The 17,209-nt window shown below is 44.3% G+C and overlaps 1 protein-coding gene across 2 annotated transcripts in view; it reads right to left on the bottom strand.

The window, feature by feature from the left end:
- Positions 1-45: 45 nt before the first annotated feature.
- ATP6V1C2 (ATPase H+ transporting V1 subunit C2) overlaps positions 46-17,209 on the bottom strand; it is a 29,426-nt gene continuing 12,262 nt past the window's right edge. Inside the window, exons 5-13 of one of the 2 annotated variants that reach the window (XM_039530284.1) lie at positions 11,330-11,424; positions 9,527-9,618; positions 7,038-7,136; positions 4,278-4,346; positions 3,116-3,208; positions 2,519-2,612; positions 2,073-2,170; positions 1,497-1,626; positions 46-838 (exon numbers count right to left, since the gene is read on the bottom strand). In XM_039530284.1, coding sequence (XP_039386218.1) covers positions 743-838; positions 1,497-1,626; positions 2,073-2,170; positions 2,519-2,612; positions 3,116-3,208; positions 4,278-4,346; positions 7,038-7,136; positions 9,527-9,618; positions 11,330-11,424 — 866 coding nt within the window. In that variant the 3' untranslated portion in view covers positions 46-742. Of the gene's footprint in view, positions 839-860; positions 1,627-2,072; positions 2,171-2,518; positions 2,613-3,115; positions 3,209-4,277; positions 4,347-7,037; positions 7,137-9,526; positions 9,619-11,329; positions 11,425-17,209 lie in introns of those variants that run through there. The other variant, XM_039530283.1, reaches the window with a different exon arrangement.

Raw genomic sequence — 17,209 nt, 5'->3', positions numbered from 1 at the left:
TGATGGAATGTACCAGCTCTGGGTGATGATTTCATGCTGGCCTTCAATAATTAAATTCTAACTAAAGGATCTGGGATAATCCCAGGGAGGTGGAGTACCTATGCTGCCAGGAGAAGCTCTCCTGTCAGCAGAGATTGCATCTCCACTAAGTGCTGCAGTGGCGCAGCTGCATTGGTATAGCTGTGCTGCTGATGATGCATTTTAAATGTAGACAAGCCCTTAGGCTCTAAAGTGTTTTCAAAAGTGACTTAGGCACTTGGAGCCTTTGAAAATTTTACCCTGTCTGGTTTTAAGGTTAAGAGCAGGATTTCCTCACTTTCTGTTGGATTAGTAACATCTGAAACTAGAGCTGAAAAACAAATCTGTTGCCAAAACCTGATTGTACACTGCTAGTTAATCCACTAACCACCAGACTTTTAACTTTTGATTTTATTTTAAATTCCAGTAAAGATGATGATCCCCTCTTTGTAACTTACAAAATAAATAAATAAAATCCACCTGCTTGTGAATTATGTTTTCTAACTATACAAGAGACAGTATAAAATAGTAAAACACTTTACTTTCAAAGTGGAGTAGATTGACAATTTTATATTACTGTGCTACATATGCAAAAGAATTCTTATAAAATTATCCAGCTAAGCAGGTGCCTGCATTCTTAATTTGATTGTTAATGGCTGAAGAGCATAACTCTACTGGGACACTGGGGACTTGCACATGAGTAAGTCAAGCTTGATTTTAATTCTTAACTGTAATCAAGAAGACTGAGGTCGATCTTGAAATAGACATAAGGGTAGTATTCTTGATTGCTCAGTTGTAAACCAGGAATGTCCATACTCATCTGCAAAAGGAGACAAAGTAACTTAGGTGCTAGAAATAAACTCTGAGATATGATCACTTGTGTTTTTACATCCCTGTCAGTAAATACAACATACTCTTACATCTGCTTTAATCAAAGCGTTCTGTCTGAGAAGTCATGCTCAGTTCCAACGTTGTGGATTCTTTTTGAAGTATTTATAAATTAATTTAATTGTTCATAACTAACTTCACTGTCTCCATCTCCACCTTCTAGGGTGGATACCTATTAGCCACTTGTCTGTAACTTGCTCCCTACCAGGTGATTGTGCTCACCTCCATTAGACTAAAGTGAGGTTTTTGTAAATATTACTTAGGAGTAGCCAACATGGAGGCTGGGGAGAAACTAGGGGGCTTTTTGTTCACAGGACTTGCCACCTGGGATCCGAAGTTAGGTCTGTCTAGTCAAGTATCCTCTGATGGTGGCCAGATGCTTCGGAGGGAGGTGTATGAAATGTCCCATTAGGCCTCCCACACTAGATCTCCTAACCCCTTGAGATAGGCCTAAACCCTGGAGCATGAGGTGCTACATGATCTGGTTCCTGAGCACTGGTTTTAATTAAATTGATACAAAGTCTTGCAAATATATAGTCTTGTTCAGAACTAATGGCCATAGTCTCTCCCGCAGTAGACTGAACACATACATCCATTATACTTGCTGCTGCTACTTCATCCAGATGTTTGAAGACTGCATTAAGAACATCTCTCAGGCGTTTTACAGACTTCTTGCTGGGCTGCAGCAGCATTGCCTGGAAATTCACGGGTAGGCCGTACCTTTAAATACACAGACGTACACTTAGTGCTGTTGGTACAGTGCAGTCATTTCAAACCTCTCTGGGAACTCTTCCTCATATCAGCCTGTTTTCACCAGCTCACTCCTCTCCACCAGTGCAGACTGTCTTCCCTTGTGCTGTCTCATCATCTGATAATAATGCATGGGAGCACCCTTGTGAAGCCTAAAGTGGATTAAAACGTCTTCTCTCCCCAATGTAGCCTTCATTTTACTCCTCCTCTGTAAATACACTTGAATAGTTACTTTCACCCTTTTGCCTCCTTCAAGCTGCAGCGCTGTTCTCAGTCATCTAAATTTTCCATGTGCTGGTAGGAATTGCTAGAGCTGACTCTGTAAACCGGTGAGTCTTTCCCGCTAAAGTTATGTCTGAACACTGCTACGTGAAAATAAACCATTTGTTTTAACTTCTGCATATTGACTCGCTTACCTGAGGACAGATTCAACAAAAACTCTCAGGGCTTTCACGTGAATCCAAGCCACAAATGCTTCACTGAAGTTCACTTTCAGCCAGCGCAGTAGTGGCCCCTATGGCAATAAACAGATTAACATTGCTATTTCTCAAGTTGCTTTGGAAGTATTGATAGTGGTGCTAATTACAAACCATTCACATTTGTGATTGGGGACCTGTAGGGTAGGAAGGATGATTTAGTGGATGAGGCACTAGACAGGGTTCCAGGCTCATCCACAAGCTTGAGTGACCTTGGGCAAATCACTGACTCTAACCTGTGCCTCGGTTTCCCCAGTGTAAAATTTTTTTCTACCCTTCAGGGCTGCTGTGAGCTTAAAAATCCATTTATGATTATGAGCTGCTGAGATACTACAGTGATAAGGGCTGTATCAGTCGCTGGAAGATGAAATCAAAGTGTTACTTACATATTGTTGTTTCTTATCAGAAGCTAATTTCATTATTTCTTCCTTTTCACATTTCAGTTCTTTCTCATCAAAATAAAATTCTCGGACCATGAACCTTAAAACAAATATATTGGCTTGTAATAGCTGCCGCTCATGTAACTTGCCTGGTTATTTGTCATATGCTTCTGGAATAATATGCATTTCTAAATTGCCAGCTAATACCATACAGCATGCTGAATGGTGCTGTTATCCCAGAGCAATGTGGAGTCACTTTAGCATAGCAGGAGTTATTCTCCCAGACACACTGTGCCTTAGGCAAGCAGGTCGGACAGCGCCAGGAGTGGAGGCTGTGGATAGCTGCTGTGCCCCTCTTGGAGAACACAGCGTACATTCACCCCCATAGAGGACAGACCCTGCTGGGCTTCCCTGCTCTCAATGAATCTAGGGCCAGCAGCAACAGGAGCCGTGAGCAGTCCTTGCACTTAGAGGAGTGTAAAGGCTAGTGTTGTGCTTGGCTCCTGCTTCATGCAGGGCAGGGGCTCCTTGCATCCTCTCCCCACCCTGAACACCCATGTGAGGCTGGCCCACTCTGCAGGAGCTGTTCAGTAACTACAGTACCTGTTTTCTCTGGCTTTGGCTTTGAAATCATCCATTACTTTTCTAAACAATGTCACAGTGAAGAGTCCTCCCTCTGCGTCCTCAGCAATCATTCTGCAGGAAGAAATGCACTGCAGTGACCTAGCATGGAGAATGCCCTGTGCTTTGATTACCTGGTTTCTGTTGCAATTCTCTTTTCCATTTACAGAACTGAACAATAGCATGAACTTTTTTAGATCTGCCGCTACTGAAAGCAAGGGCAAAATGTTCATTGATTTCAGCTGGAGCAGGACTAGGCCTTCAGTTCTAGGCCCCCTATGATCAAGCTTCTGAACCCTGCCAGCTGGGTGGGTGTCTATGTGTCTGCTTGCTTCTTTCCTGTTATTCCTCCTTTCTGGCTCCTCTTCTTCCTTTCTGTCCACCTATTTTTTGAGACAGGAAGTAGCAGACAATCCCCCTTCCTGCCCACTCCCTAACTTGCCCTCCTCCACTTTCTCCTGCTTCCATTGGTTCCTTCTCTCCTGATCTTCCCTCTCCAAGCCTTGCATCTCTGGACTGGATCTTCTCTCCTGCCATGATCTACGCTTTTGCTGCTGCTGGCTACCCACTGAAACTTTTACTTCCTGGTAAGTCCGATAGGGTAAGAGTTAACTTGGCCTTTGCTGCTACAAGAGACATCTTGGAAGCTGAATTAACCCATCCCCAACCAGGAAACAGTTAAATGGCAGCACTTGGGTGAGTGTCTGTAACTCCACTAGCTTTAATGACGTGCCTGTTTACATCAGGACAGAACTTGACCCATATTGTTGTAACAACATGTTCCTCTATTTTCATAACAATAGCAGGCAAAATAAGTGGTTTGTTGAGTAGTCAGGTGGCAAGGTAAAAGCAGAGAGACTTGACTCACTGGACATTTCAAAGGAAAAGCAAGGTTATTGTAAAATAGCTCACAAGCATTTTCATTCAGCTGCACTTTCCCACAACCAAGCAGCTTCCATTTTAATCAGGGACTGAAGTAGCAAGAATGAGATTGAGATGCTAGTGCTGCTCCATACAGTCTCATGGAGCTCTTTTGTTACATGTACTATTCCCTCTGCCAGCCAGGGACTTCAAAGGATTAAGATGAAAACAGCACAGAGATCTCAGGAGCAAACAAGGGAGCTAGTTCAGGAATTTCACTCACTTTGTGGATCGAGGCACTACCATATCAGAGAGGGATTCATATGTTTTTTGCCATTGTGCGTAGTTTGACCTGTGGGCAACACAAAACAAAGTGCATGAAGTAACTGAAAAGAGCAAGTATTTCTACTAAGTATATACATGTGTATGTGATAGCCCTATGCTAAGCTAAATGGGGCATATTATAAATTAACTTCTCAAATGCCTATTACCACATCACCTGCCCATGAAGCTCTTTCACTGGGATTTATTCTACCATTCCAAACTCTAGAGCTATTTCAAACTGCAGCCATTTTAAAAAAAAGAACAAGAAATCAGCCTGCCAGCATATATTTCCTCATTCCCTTACATGTGGAATTCCTCCACCCCGTTATTCTAGCTGGAGGCCCAGCATGACCAAGGTTTCCAGTGATGGCTTTTCTAGATATCAAAATAGCACAACTTTAAAATCTGGCATTGTACACCCTTGAAGGTCTAGAAACAGCAGCTTTATCCCATGGGAGAGGGGAGATTCTCAGCTTCCCAAAGGGACCCAACACTTACTCCTAGCCCACCCTGGAAGGGCCTGAGATAACAGACTATACACAGTGACATTTTGATGTTTAGACAAGGTCTTTTTTAGAACTGTTTTCCATTTGTTAGTTTGATTTTTTTTTCTCCCTTTGAGCCTTAGCCAGTTGGCATCATGGTAAAAAGATGCGCTTAATGTGCCACTACGAGCACCTTAAAGCCACAGGACAAGGGGCTCCCAGGTGAAGCACAGAGTCTCAGCTTGCCTGTACACACAGCTCGGTGTACACCCACCCACCCGCTGTCATGTTTATTTAACAATACAGCACTGGAAAGCTAACTCACTGATCAATTAGTATGCTTGCATGGGGCATGTACGGTTAGTAGATAAAGAATTATAAACGTGAGCTGGAACTATGTTCTTCAACTGGATTTGGCAGGTAGGGCTCAAGGCACCCAGCCCTAGACGAAGGAATGTGGTTCCCAGCCTGCCTGAATATATCACCAGTGTAAACTGAGCAAGGGGAGACCATGGAAATGTATTTACAGCAGAGGTAAACAAAGCCACCAAACTAGCAGTGGGGGAGACAACCACTTAATTATCATGACAGTGGGAGGAGACTGCAGATATTAACATGGCATCAGCTCCCTGGTGGACATAGCAAGCTGAGCCCCCAGGAGGGCTTCCTGACTGTGGGGGGAAAAAAAAGATAAAATTTGAGGATATAAGCAGAGAGAAAAAGCCATTCTGATGTCCTTCTGATGAGACAAAGGAACTGAGCGCTTTGAGCTCTCTGTTGGCTCCTGGTTAAGAACTGGCCTGCCAGGCTGGAAGAATGACCATGTTGAGAAAATTACTTTGTTTGAGAAAACTAGTTCATTAAGTTAGGCTTTAGTCTTAGAAGCATACTTTTACTTTTGTTTGGTTGTAACCATTTCTATCCCAATGCCTTCTCCTTGGGATCGCTTAAATGCCTGCTATTTGTTAAAGAGCCAAGGTGGGTGAGGTAATAGTTTTATTGGACCAGCTTCTGTTGGTGAGAGACACAAGCTTTCGAGAACTCTGTGGGGCTTGAAAGCATGTCTCTCTCTCTCACCACCAGAAGTTGGTCCAATAAAAGATATTACCTCACCCACCTTGGCTCTCTAATAACCTGGGACCGACACAGCTACAACACTGCTGCATGTGCTTTGTTACTAAACCTGATCTTGTTTTATTACACACCCATCTCAGTGCATTATTTCCAAATGAGGGGTAAAAGCCTCAGCCAAATGAATAGCTGGTGCTGTGCACTGTCTCTTTAAAGGAACAGCAAACTGGATAAGCTTTGGGAAGTGCTACAGTGAGAGGGGCTGAGCATTGCAGGGGAGAGGGTTTTGAGGAGACTCAGGACTGGAAGGGTTGGTGGTGTCATCCTGCAAGGAGTAATCAGGCTGGTGGAGCCAGGGTGAGGCCATGGTGCTGTGAGTGAGCTGCTGGGATCAGGGCTCTGAGCCAAAGCTGCACAGCACAGAAGCACTCAGGTTTACAGGGCAGGTGGTGACACAACCCCCTCACTGTCTGGGTGAACCCCCAAAGTGTCACACTTAGCTTTACAGGTACAAAGATTTTTTTTTAAATAGTCCCAGTAAAAGTATTTTAAACTCTCAAAAAGTTTCTTAAAATAACTTTTCTGTACAATGTGTCATGAAAGAAATCATGATGATAAGGGTTGGTATAAAGGTTTAATGGGCTCTCAGTTGGCATGACTTGTGATGTGTGCATGCAGATACAAAAAACTGCCCATTTATGTAGTTCCTATATGTATCTTAGACCTGGTCTGCACTCAAAAATTAAACCGACCTAGCTTCATGTGAAAAATTTCACATCCTGAACAATGTAGTTACATCCACCTAAGCCCCGGTGTAGATGTGGTTAGGTTGATGGAAGAATTCTTACATTGACCTAGTTACTGCCTCTCAGAGAAGTGGATTAACTAGATGGATGGAGGAAAAAAAACCTTTTCTGTTAATGTAGGAAGTGTCCACACTATGTAGCTACAGTGCAACAACTGCAGCAGCATAGCTGAGCCGCTGTAGTGTAGACATACCCTTAGACATGGGCCCAAACCAAAACTCTATATCCAAACTTTGCGACTCTGGTCCGATCTTTCATAACGACGCTCCCTCCCTCCCTCTTAAAAGGAAGCCACACACACTTGCACTTGCTCTGTCTCCCTCCCTCCCCGAAAGGGCAGACATGAGATTATCTTACTTTGGAACTACAACGAGAAGAGTGATGAGATATTCTGAATTCAGCACAAAGTCTTCTTTGTTCACTATATCAGCTAAAGTACGAGTCAACAGATTTCCCCTAAAATAAAACAAACCAGAAAAAAAGAATCATGATTGGAACATATCCAGGGGACTACCGCACTTTGGAAATGTCGAGTGCTATACAGCTAACTGCGAAGTAGGAATGCACGTTCCAGATCTGACACGTCTAAAGGCCTCGCACAGGTTTTGTACTAGTATCTCTATTTCGGTAAGGGGGTGAGATTTCTTACACGAGTTATACCAGTACAACCCTTAGTGTGGACTCAGTTATACCAATATAAAGTTGCCTTACATCAGTTTAGTTTATTCCCCTTCTCATATGGGAATATTTATTACACCAGTATCACTGTGCACACTAGCAGTGTTGTACCACGTTAAAGCAGTGTACACTTTGTGCAGAGAAGCCCTTCAGCCCTTCCCCATTGCTAGGAGATACTGTATAGAAAGACAACCCCCCTGTCCCTGAGTCTGTGTGATGGTGAGTAGAACTGAAGCTTTCACCATTCCCTTCAATAAGGTTCTTCTCATTTTTGCCTCATCTCTTATTACAGCTCAATATATAACTGGAAACAGGACCACCGCAGCCATGTTACTTCTAGCCTTGTCTTACTGTCATACTGGAGGTCAATCCCTCTGAGAAACTGGAGAGGGGACAGCTAGTCAGGGAGCACCTGTCCCAGCTCCACTTAGCCACCAGTGGGTATCTTCTGTCCCATGCAGCAAGTGCTCCTCTGCTGAGTTGGGGTTGGGAGGAAAGAACCAGGGAGCACAGCAAAACAAGTGAACAAACATGAATAAAAATCAGAAAGCAAAAGCAAAACCGTCAGGGAAGAGGGGGGTAAAAGGCATGAAGGGAGTAAAGAATGCAGACCCAAAAGGAGAGACAGAGTAACCCTGCCAGCATATGGCACAAGCAATTAAGTGGGTATTGGGGGAGGGAAGATGCTAATCCACCAGTTTGTTGCAAGAGGAAGACAGGGGGCTGTGTCCTAAACAGAGCTAGGCAGGAAACAGTTCTTCTCTTTCTGCAGAAAATGTTGAGATTTTGAAAAATTTTCACATCGTAAATCTGGATAAAGTCAAAAATCTCAATTTTTTGTGAACCAAAGCTCCAAAAGATTTTTACCGTGTTCTATTTTACTACAATTAGCTTACATTTCCAAACAAAAGGGCATTTCAAACTAAAAAACAGAATTTTTCAAAAATGCCAAAATGAAACAGTTCAACAATTTCAAAACTTTTTTTCAAAAATGTTTTGAGTAAAAAAAAAATTCATTGAAACGGACCTGTTCCCGCTAAAATTTTGGTTTTGACAGAAAAAAAACCCACAAAAACCCGCTAAGATGAAAAATGCCTGGCCACTTCTCATCCTAACTACTCTCCAGAGTGCTAAGCTACATTGTGTGTGGCACTCTTCTCCATTCCTGGAGCCCTACTTCCCCTACCACAGAGCATGAGTAACTTCCATTGGTACAGTTCAGCTCCCTGGGAACAGTCCCAGGAATGTGGAGTGGCAGCTGTGAGGCTGATACTTTATGGCACTCGAGAACCTGCACAGGAAAGGTTAGCTCACATTAGCATTGAGACTTCTGTTGGCACTGACAGTGGATTTGCCTGGCACTCTCTAAGATGCTCTAAAAGTTCTGTTTACAGATGTTTTCTTCTCAAATTGGTTGCTTAAAACTCACCTAGGATTTTCCAACTCCCATTGGAAGTGCGGAAATGATCAAAGCAGACTTGAATTTAGAAAGAATGGAGCTTGCCAGCCAAATCTCATTGCTTGTTTAAGGAAAATTACAAAAGTAGTGAATCAAGAGAACCCAACATACCCTATATTTAGAATAGTCTCAACATGTTTAAAGAGTGAATTTATTTAACCCAGTGAAGAGAGGAAAGAAAACATTTACTAAGGCAAGAGGGGGTGTAGCTATGAGTAACAGGATGAAATTAAGAAAGGGAAGGCTGAGCAGTGAGATGCAGACAGCTGTGTAACGGTCTCCCAGGGGAAATAATGGAAGCATGATTGCATGTGACTTCTATAACCAAGTATAGGATACAATCTGCATTGCATGGGATTGCACTGGTCGACTTAATAGAACTTCCCCATCTCTTATTTCTGATACTATGCAATATGCTCAGGACAAATGCAATTATATTAGGTTTTGACGCAAGTCAGTCATATTGCCTCTATAGTTAACAGTTATGAACTTTAGCCTAAGCAAAGAGAAGGAATCTATTGGTCCGATTTTAAGAGGTACTGGACACCCCCATTTTCCATTAACTTCCGCTAGATCTGTGGATGCTCACCACTTCTGACAATCATTCCTGATACTCATTCCTGTCAGAACACGTAGGCAGGAAAGTACATACATACAAACAACACACCAGTACAAACACTCAACATACACAGGCACACACTGTACATACACAGTTTTTCTTTCCAGGCTTTGCAAATTTCCTTTGATGTTGTTGTATGCTGCTGTTCGGGACTTCAGGTCTGTTTCTATTTGTGTGATTTGCTAAATACAAAAGCAAAAATACAACTGACGTAAACTGACTGCATTTATGTTTACAAAGTCAACAGTGCTGTAAACAAGTAGCACGATGCAAGGAGCTGGACCAAATCATAATTTCATTACATGTAACTTTTCATTACATTTTCAGTGCATCCCCAGCATAAGTAAGAGAGTATGAGATGGCATGTTTGTTAATGAAGGATGTTATGCTTGCAAAGAGTAGCTTCACCTGGATTTAAGAAAATAACTATGGAAAAGGTCGTTGTAAACAGAATTCATTGTTTCCATGCTCTCTCCATTTCACTTCCCCTCCCATTATATCCCATGCATTAGGCCTCAACCAGGAGCAGGGCCGTATTGTACTAGGCAATATAGTGACATAAAATAGCCAATGGCTCCTGCCCCAAGAAGTTTACACTGTAAATAATTCATCCATCCTGTGATGTGTTTTGACTTAATGTAAAACCATGAATACTGTAGAAAAAATACAGTATTTTCTATCTGGAGAACAACATTGCAACATATAATAATAACAAAAGTATTATAATAAAGGAGATTAAAGCCGTGGGAAGCCTATATAAAAATATTCTAGGAAGATGGGGTTGCCAGGCATCTATTTTTTGACCGGAACGCCCAGTCAAAAAGGGACCCTAGCGGCCACTTCCTCGGAGCCATGGTAGGACCCCGCACTCCCCTGTACACCAACCCCCTGACCCAGCCCGCACTCCAACCCCTTGGCCCAGCCTGGAGACCCCTCCCACACCCCAAACCCATCTTCCCTAGCCCCAGCCAGAGCCCTAGCCAACCCCCTGCACCCAACCCCCTGCCTCAGCCTGGAGCCTTCTCCTGCATCCCAAACCCCTCAGCCCCAGCCAGAGCCCTCACCCACCCTGCACCCCAATCCCCTGACCCAGCCTGGAGTCCCCTCCTGCATCCCAAACCCCTCATCCCTGGCCCTACCCCCAGCCAGAGCCCTCATCCCGCTCTGCACCCCAACCCCCTGGCCCAGACCAGAGTCCCCTCCCACACTCCACACCTCTCATCCCCGGGCCCAGCTGGAGCCCTCACCCCCACCCATGCACCCCAACTGCCTGGCCCAGCTGGAATCCCCTCATACACCCCAAACCCCTCATCCCCAGCCTCACCCCAGAGCCCACACCCCCAGCCGGAGCCCTCACCTCCCCAACACCCTGCCCCAACCCAGAGCCCCTTCTGCACCCCAAACCCCTCATCCCCAGCCCCAGCCCAGAGCCTGCACCCCAGCCCAGAGCTCATACCCCCTCCCACACCCCAACCCCCTGCCCCAGCCCGGCAAAAGTGAGTGAGGATGAGGAAGAGTTGGGGGGGGGAAAATGGAGCAAGTGGGGGCAGGACCTCAGAGAAATGGCAGGGCAGGGGTGTTTGGTTTTGTGTGATTAGAAAGTTGGCAACCCTACAGGAAGAGCTGTTAAGGCACATTTTCATCCTCCTGTGACATGAGTAGGTTTCACCATATATTATTCTGAGTAGATTTCACCAGCATTATTTCATAATGAAAAAAATCACACTGACTATTTCAGTTTACAGGGTCTGCTTATGCTCCTACTCAAATCAAAGGCAAAACGCCATTGACTCTGATAAGGGAAGGATCAGACACTGATACTAGCCCTGAGAACTGCAACAGCATGATACTCCCATTTGGATGCCTTTTTAGAAGTCGGCGAGTATGATTTACCTTTGCTAATGCTTCTGAAATATTCTTCAGTGGCTGCTTTATGGGATATTTGGCCATGTCCCACTCAAACCGGGTCAGGTAACTAATTAGGTCAACTGAAAAGATACAAATAAATGTATGAAACAAGCAAGTTGAGAAATCCACTACACTATGTTGTAAAACTGAAAGTAAAATACAACTTTGGGAGCTATTCTCCACTTGCTCCGCTAGCCATATCTTTCGTTAACATTAGAGATGGGCTCAACCCAGAATCCCAGTTCTGAATGGCCCCAGAGTTCCGCACCAGATCTGAACTTCACAAAACAGAACCACAACTCTAAAAACCCCTCAAGACCCTGCCCCCACAGCCACACCCCACCCTTGCTTTTCCCAAACTTGGAAAAAGTTCAGATCCAGAATTTAACTTTGTAGCACAGGTTCAACTGTAATTAATAATCAAGTCACACATCCTCACTGAGGCAAACTGTTCCTAATCAATCCAGATTCTCAACAATATTCAAGCTCCTAATTTCCAGTGGGAAAATATTTTTGAGGCATTAGTATCTATCACCAAAATAGAGTCACTATAAAATTAGCTGTGACTGTTCTGGACAAAAAGATATTCAACAGTATCAGATTTTGCAGTCATTCTCATTTAGGCAAATATGCTCATGAAACACACCTCAGTTTTGATTAGTAAAGTGTGGCTGAAGTTTATAATCCTATCAGTAGGAGTGATCATTGGGGCAAACACTGGAGTTAATGGAATTGCACTGAGCGAAGTATTTGATCCACTTTGCTACCAATACAGCTGATACTGTTACTCAGTTTTGACTCTGTCAGACTCCTCCTGATGTCAAACCTGAATAAGGAGTGAGTCAAAACTGAGCAAGAAACTCCTGATTTGGCTTTGACAGTGTACCAGGGAAAGCATAAACTCAGAATTCCCAAGCTAATGGAAGCAAAACTGTGCAACAGTGTTTCTACAAAAGAATAAATCAATCACAGCACCCAAAGTGAGAAATTCACAGCAAGTTCTGTTACGCATACAGCCCCCATGAATGAGTCACTCTGAAACTGAGTAATGGGAGCCTCTACTCCTTCCTGTGATGTGGCAGAAATTTACCAGTGACTCCCTGCTAGCAAAAAGGATTCTTGCCATGATGCACCACTTGGAAAACAGGGATCTTTAGTGTCTGGTACCGTCAAAGGTTGAGTAGACATTACAAAACCAAATGAATGTTTTCTCTCATCAATATGTCAAATGCTGTTATGAAACAGGCAATTTTTTGCATAAGTCAACCCAGAAAAGTTGTACACTGATGTTACCTCAGTGTAGGGTTGTCTTTATGCAAGTTTGTCTGATGGGATAAGTTAACATGTCCTCATGTTGTGTCATGATGTGACAAGATCATGATGTTACATTAAAATTCTATTGTGTCCCATCAAAAGTTCAGGCAACCCCTGGAAATTATTGTGGGACTGTCACAGGGCAAGCTGGGTCTCAGCTGCACCCTGTGCCAGGCTCAGGCTGCCTTCCCAACAGAAAGGAATAAGTCCTACGATCACATGGTAGAAGATTGGGCCTCAGAGTTGGGCCTGCTGGAATATAATGGGCAGCCTGGGTTCAGGGAGGAGGCTGGAGACAAGAAGGAAGAGAGGCTCTCTTCCATTTCCAGGCAGCAGGTCTGGGATGGTAACCCTGTAGGCTAGGAAGCTCAAAGCCCGTATGTTGGAGAAAGGCCACAGCAGGCCAGCAGAGGACCTGGGGAGTGAGACCTGCAGGGAGCAGATAGACACCTGCAGGATTCTGTGAGCCAGGGGAAAGGACCTGGAGCACATGTGGAACTTACATTCATCTGATTTATTTGGGAGAAATAAAGCTCAAGCTCTTAAAAAACGGGAGTGAAATCCTGTGGCTGCTGAGTTCTTTGATGAGTTGGCTCACTGGATTACATGGATCCATTGACATCCTACAAACTGGGCTTCTGGGAGATGGCATCATCCTGTCAGTACCGAGATCCTCCTGACAACCCTCTGTGATGCTCTGTGAAATGCATTTAATGCACTACGTTCTCTCAGATCTGTAGCGAAAAACGGTTCTAACTGCTGTACTAACAAGTTGCAGCTACTGCAGCCTCTTCTTGTGACAAAACATAGTCACTCTTCCATACACTGTTATCCTTTCCCTGGACTTCTCTCAGCCTAGGAGTCAGTTTACTTTAGTAGACTTCCTAAGTGTGAAAAGTCAGGCATTTTACTTATCAACAGAAGCTGCAGCTCAAGAGGGAGATAGCACTGGAGTGACTATGCTCCTACCACTTCTACACAAACCGCTCTTAGGACAGGCCACAAAAAAAGCCAGCACAGTGGAGCTTTAGGACAAAATCCTGCACCTCCTCTATGAATATGAAGTGGGAACAGCACAATTCTGCAGCATTCTGTGTGATGGGGAGAGATTGCAGCAGCCACAGAGAGGACTCCACCCCTTGGCATGCATGGAGTTGCGCTCTGAGGTGGCCTTTGCTCCAGCAACATGGGCTTGAGAGTGGGCCAGGGGAGTAGATCTGCCAAAGTGGAGAACTATGTACACAGAGGCTCTGACAGCACTAAGAATGGCCATAGTGGGTCAGACTATGCCCAGTATCCTGTCTTCCAACAGTGGGCAATGCCAGGTGCCCCAGAGGGATGAACAGAACAGGTAATCACAAAGTGATCCATCCCCTGTCGCCCATTCCCAGCTTCTGGCAATCAGAGGCTAGGGACACCATCCCTGCCCATCTTGGCTAATAGCCATTGATGGATCTATCCTCCATGAATTTATCTAGTTTGTTTTTTAAACCCTGTTATAGTCTTGGTCTTCACAACATCCTCTGGTAAGGAGTTCCACAGGTCGACTGTGCGTTGTGTGAAAAAATACTTCCTTTTGTTTGTTTTAAACCTGCTGCCTATTAATTTCACTTGGAGACCCCTAGTTCTTGTGTTATAAGGCTGCAGTAGCATCCATGGAGCAGTTCCGCAGGTATTCCCTGATCTAGGGGAAGGGGCCTAGGATTTCATCCCTCAGACAAAGCCTTTTTACTTAGGCTTTGCAGGCAGGGCTGGATTAACCATTAGGCTAATAGGGCTATAGCCTTAGGCCTTCCTATTTTTAGGCACTACTGATCAGGCAGGGGGCATGGCCGGGACCAGGTGAGGGGGAGCGAGTTTGCTCACGCAGCCCTTCTGGAGCGCTCCTGCCAGCAGGAAAGGCAAAGCAGCCCCCTGTGGCTTGGAAGAAGCTCAGCCGGCAGCCTGCTGCATCTCCCCCACACTGCAGGAACACACTGCCAGGTATCTGGTTAAAAACTGGTGACCGGACACTAAAAATCCAGTTACCACGGGAACCCGTGCCAGCTGTGGGTGTAGTCTGAGCAGGCAATGTCTCCCCCCGTGATTTCTCCAGAGCTCTGCTTAGTTGTCAGGGAGGGAAGATGCTCCCTCAGTCCCTCTCCTCAGCCAAGGCTGGCAGGCAGCTCAAGGACGCTGCCTCCTGGGTCCCAGTTCCTGTCACGGTCATCTTCTATGTGTGCTGGGTCCCCTTTCTGGACAACTGGTGAGTGCTGAGGGGGAGCGGGGGGCAGGGCAAGCGGATGGCGGGGGGAAGAGGCAGTACCAGAGCAGTAGGGTGGGAAGTTTGCACAAAATCTGCACACATGCGATCCAGCTCCAACCTGAACTATTGCCCCTCCCAGGTATAAGGAACGAATTCCCACACATGTGTAGGAAAAACAAAACTAAACATCCCCTTCTGGATACCAGTATTTTAACTTTTACAGTACCTTCCATCGAGGAGCTTCAGATTTATGCTGCACTGTGTTCAATACTGTATTGAACTTTACTAAAAATCGAAGAAATCAATTTTTTTTCTTTGATGTATTTTTCTGTACTGGGATGCACAGGCAACCAAGTTATTTCCTTATGCTCAGCCTAGTTCCACAGACCAGCGCATCTTTGTGCTTTTAAGGGGTTGCAAAAGCACTGGAGGAAGCTCAATACACAATGTTGTAGGTTTCTCCCTCCCTTCTCCCTCAGAGATTTTAAAGCTATTTCTTAGCAGGCTATGACAGAAAGACTGGCTGAACAAGCTAAAGGCAGGTTCTGTCCATTTGCTGGTTCTCTAGCAGTTCAATCCATCATAAAAACACCTCACATTTGATGTCTTTTGAGTTTCATTCCAAAATCTTAAAGCTAAATAAACCTGAAGTTAGTCCTCATTTTTCTGCCCCAACTCAAACTAACTTCTTTCCCAACTGGAAAATGCTGGGTAAGCATGGAATGTGTGTGATTTGAGAAGGGAATGAGAACACAGGCCAATTCCTGCTGATAGTTACACCTTTGTGGCCTTATTGATTTCAGGGAGAACAGATTTTTGCACAAGAATAGAATTTGGTCCCTTCTGCTTTTTCACAACTGGTATAAGCAGAATCTCATTCACTTTCCTTCCCTAAACTCTGAGCACTTTAAGGGGAAAAAATAGCAAGGTCTGCTTGATTTATACATGCAAATGAAACAGGATTCCCTTCATTCTACATCAGCCTTAAACAAACACCAGAGCTGATGTAACAAGTGTGTCACTACAGCAGCCTTGCTTGGACTGTTCTTTTGAAAGGTCTGTAATGGTTCTTTTAAGATGCTGATTTTCAAGTAAGTCTTTTTGTTCAGGGGGGCAGAAAACACAACAGGGAATAGCTCTGTTTTGTCAACTCCTAGTCATTCAAAAGCTGAAAGGCTTGAGATTAAGTTTGTTTAATGTTTGTGCAGTGATTTTGAAGAGCTAACATAGTAGAGAAGTGCTAAATATTATGACTGGGCAACCATCTAAAGATCTGTGTCACTTCTAGCTGTTACCTTTTTCTTACAGAAAGCTTAAAACAAACAAATGCAAACCCTAGGGGCCTAGTACACACAGAACTCATGCTTAAAAAACCTCATGTCAGGGCTGCTGATCACACATTCTAGAACAGTGCCATGAGTGCAGGGGACCGGACTAGAGGACCTCTCAAGGTCCCTTCCAGTCCTATGATTCTATTCAATTATTCTAATTGTGGAAGAGCTTGGTGACAGAATGGTCTGATGTGGTGATTAACTATACAAACTGGGTATCATCCCACAAAGAATATTTGGGTTCAATGTGAAATCAGTAATTGTCCTCAGCCAGTGCAACATTGAGAGGCAGCTTTCAGAACAAGACAGCCTAAAATACAATGCCACCCAATGTAATTTTCCCACTACTACTTCCTCTACTTCAGTGGATTTTACACCTGAGTGGTTTTCTTTTACATAATACAAGCTGGCTGCCTCCCAGACTGCACTCAGAGTGAGATAGGGTATGTGGTGTAGAGTCCATAGCTTGGGGGAAACAGCTGCAGGGCTTGGCTTTGCACTGTGCCATGTGGAGAGCTGAGGTAGAAGCACAGTGTTGAAAGAGGTGAGCAGGATGGGGAATGTTGCAGTGTTCATCCTCATACAGATGAGCACTCCACTACCTAGGAGGAGGGAGGCCTAAGAGAAGGACAGTGTAGCATCCCCTGTGCTACCTCTTACTCAGAAGTATCTGCTTGAAGAAATGAGTGTAGTGAGAGTAAAATAAACATGTTAATTTTACATAAGTAAATAATATATAAATATGTATGTAGATAATTGTTTGATGACTTCATAATTGTTTTGGCAATATGTAATTCATACTTAGGCCCGTCCCTCCCATTAGCCTTAGGCCCCTCATAACCTTAACCCAGCCCTGCCCTTAAAAACAACCCCCTACTCAAAATAGGTCAGCATTTGGAGGAAAGTTGGCATTTGAGCAGCAGGAGAGAAAATCTGGAGTGCTAAATTCATACATCTCCAGCTTGATACTACTTG

Source organism: Mauremys reevesii, linkage group 3 (assembly GCF_016161935.1).
Source record: "Mauremys reevesii isolate NIE-2019 linkage group 3, ASM1616193v1, whole genome shotgun sequence".
Taxonomy (NCBI): Eukaryota; Metazoa; Chordata; order Testudines; family Geoemydidae; genus Mauremys; species Mauremys reevesii.
Note: the sequence above shows the minus strand (reverse complement) of the source record. Positions and strands in the feature narration are given on the sequence as shown.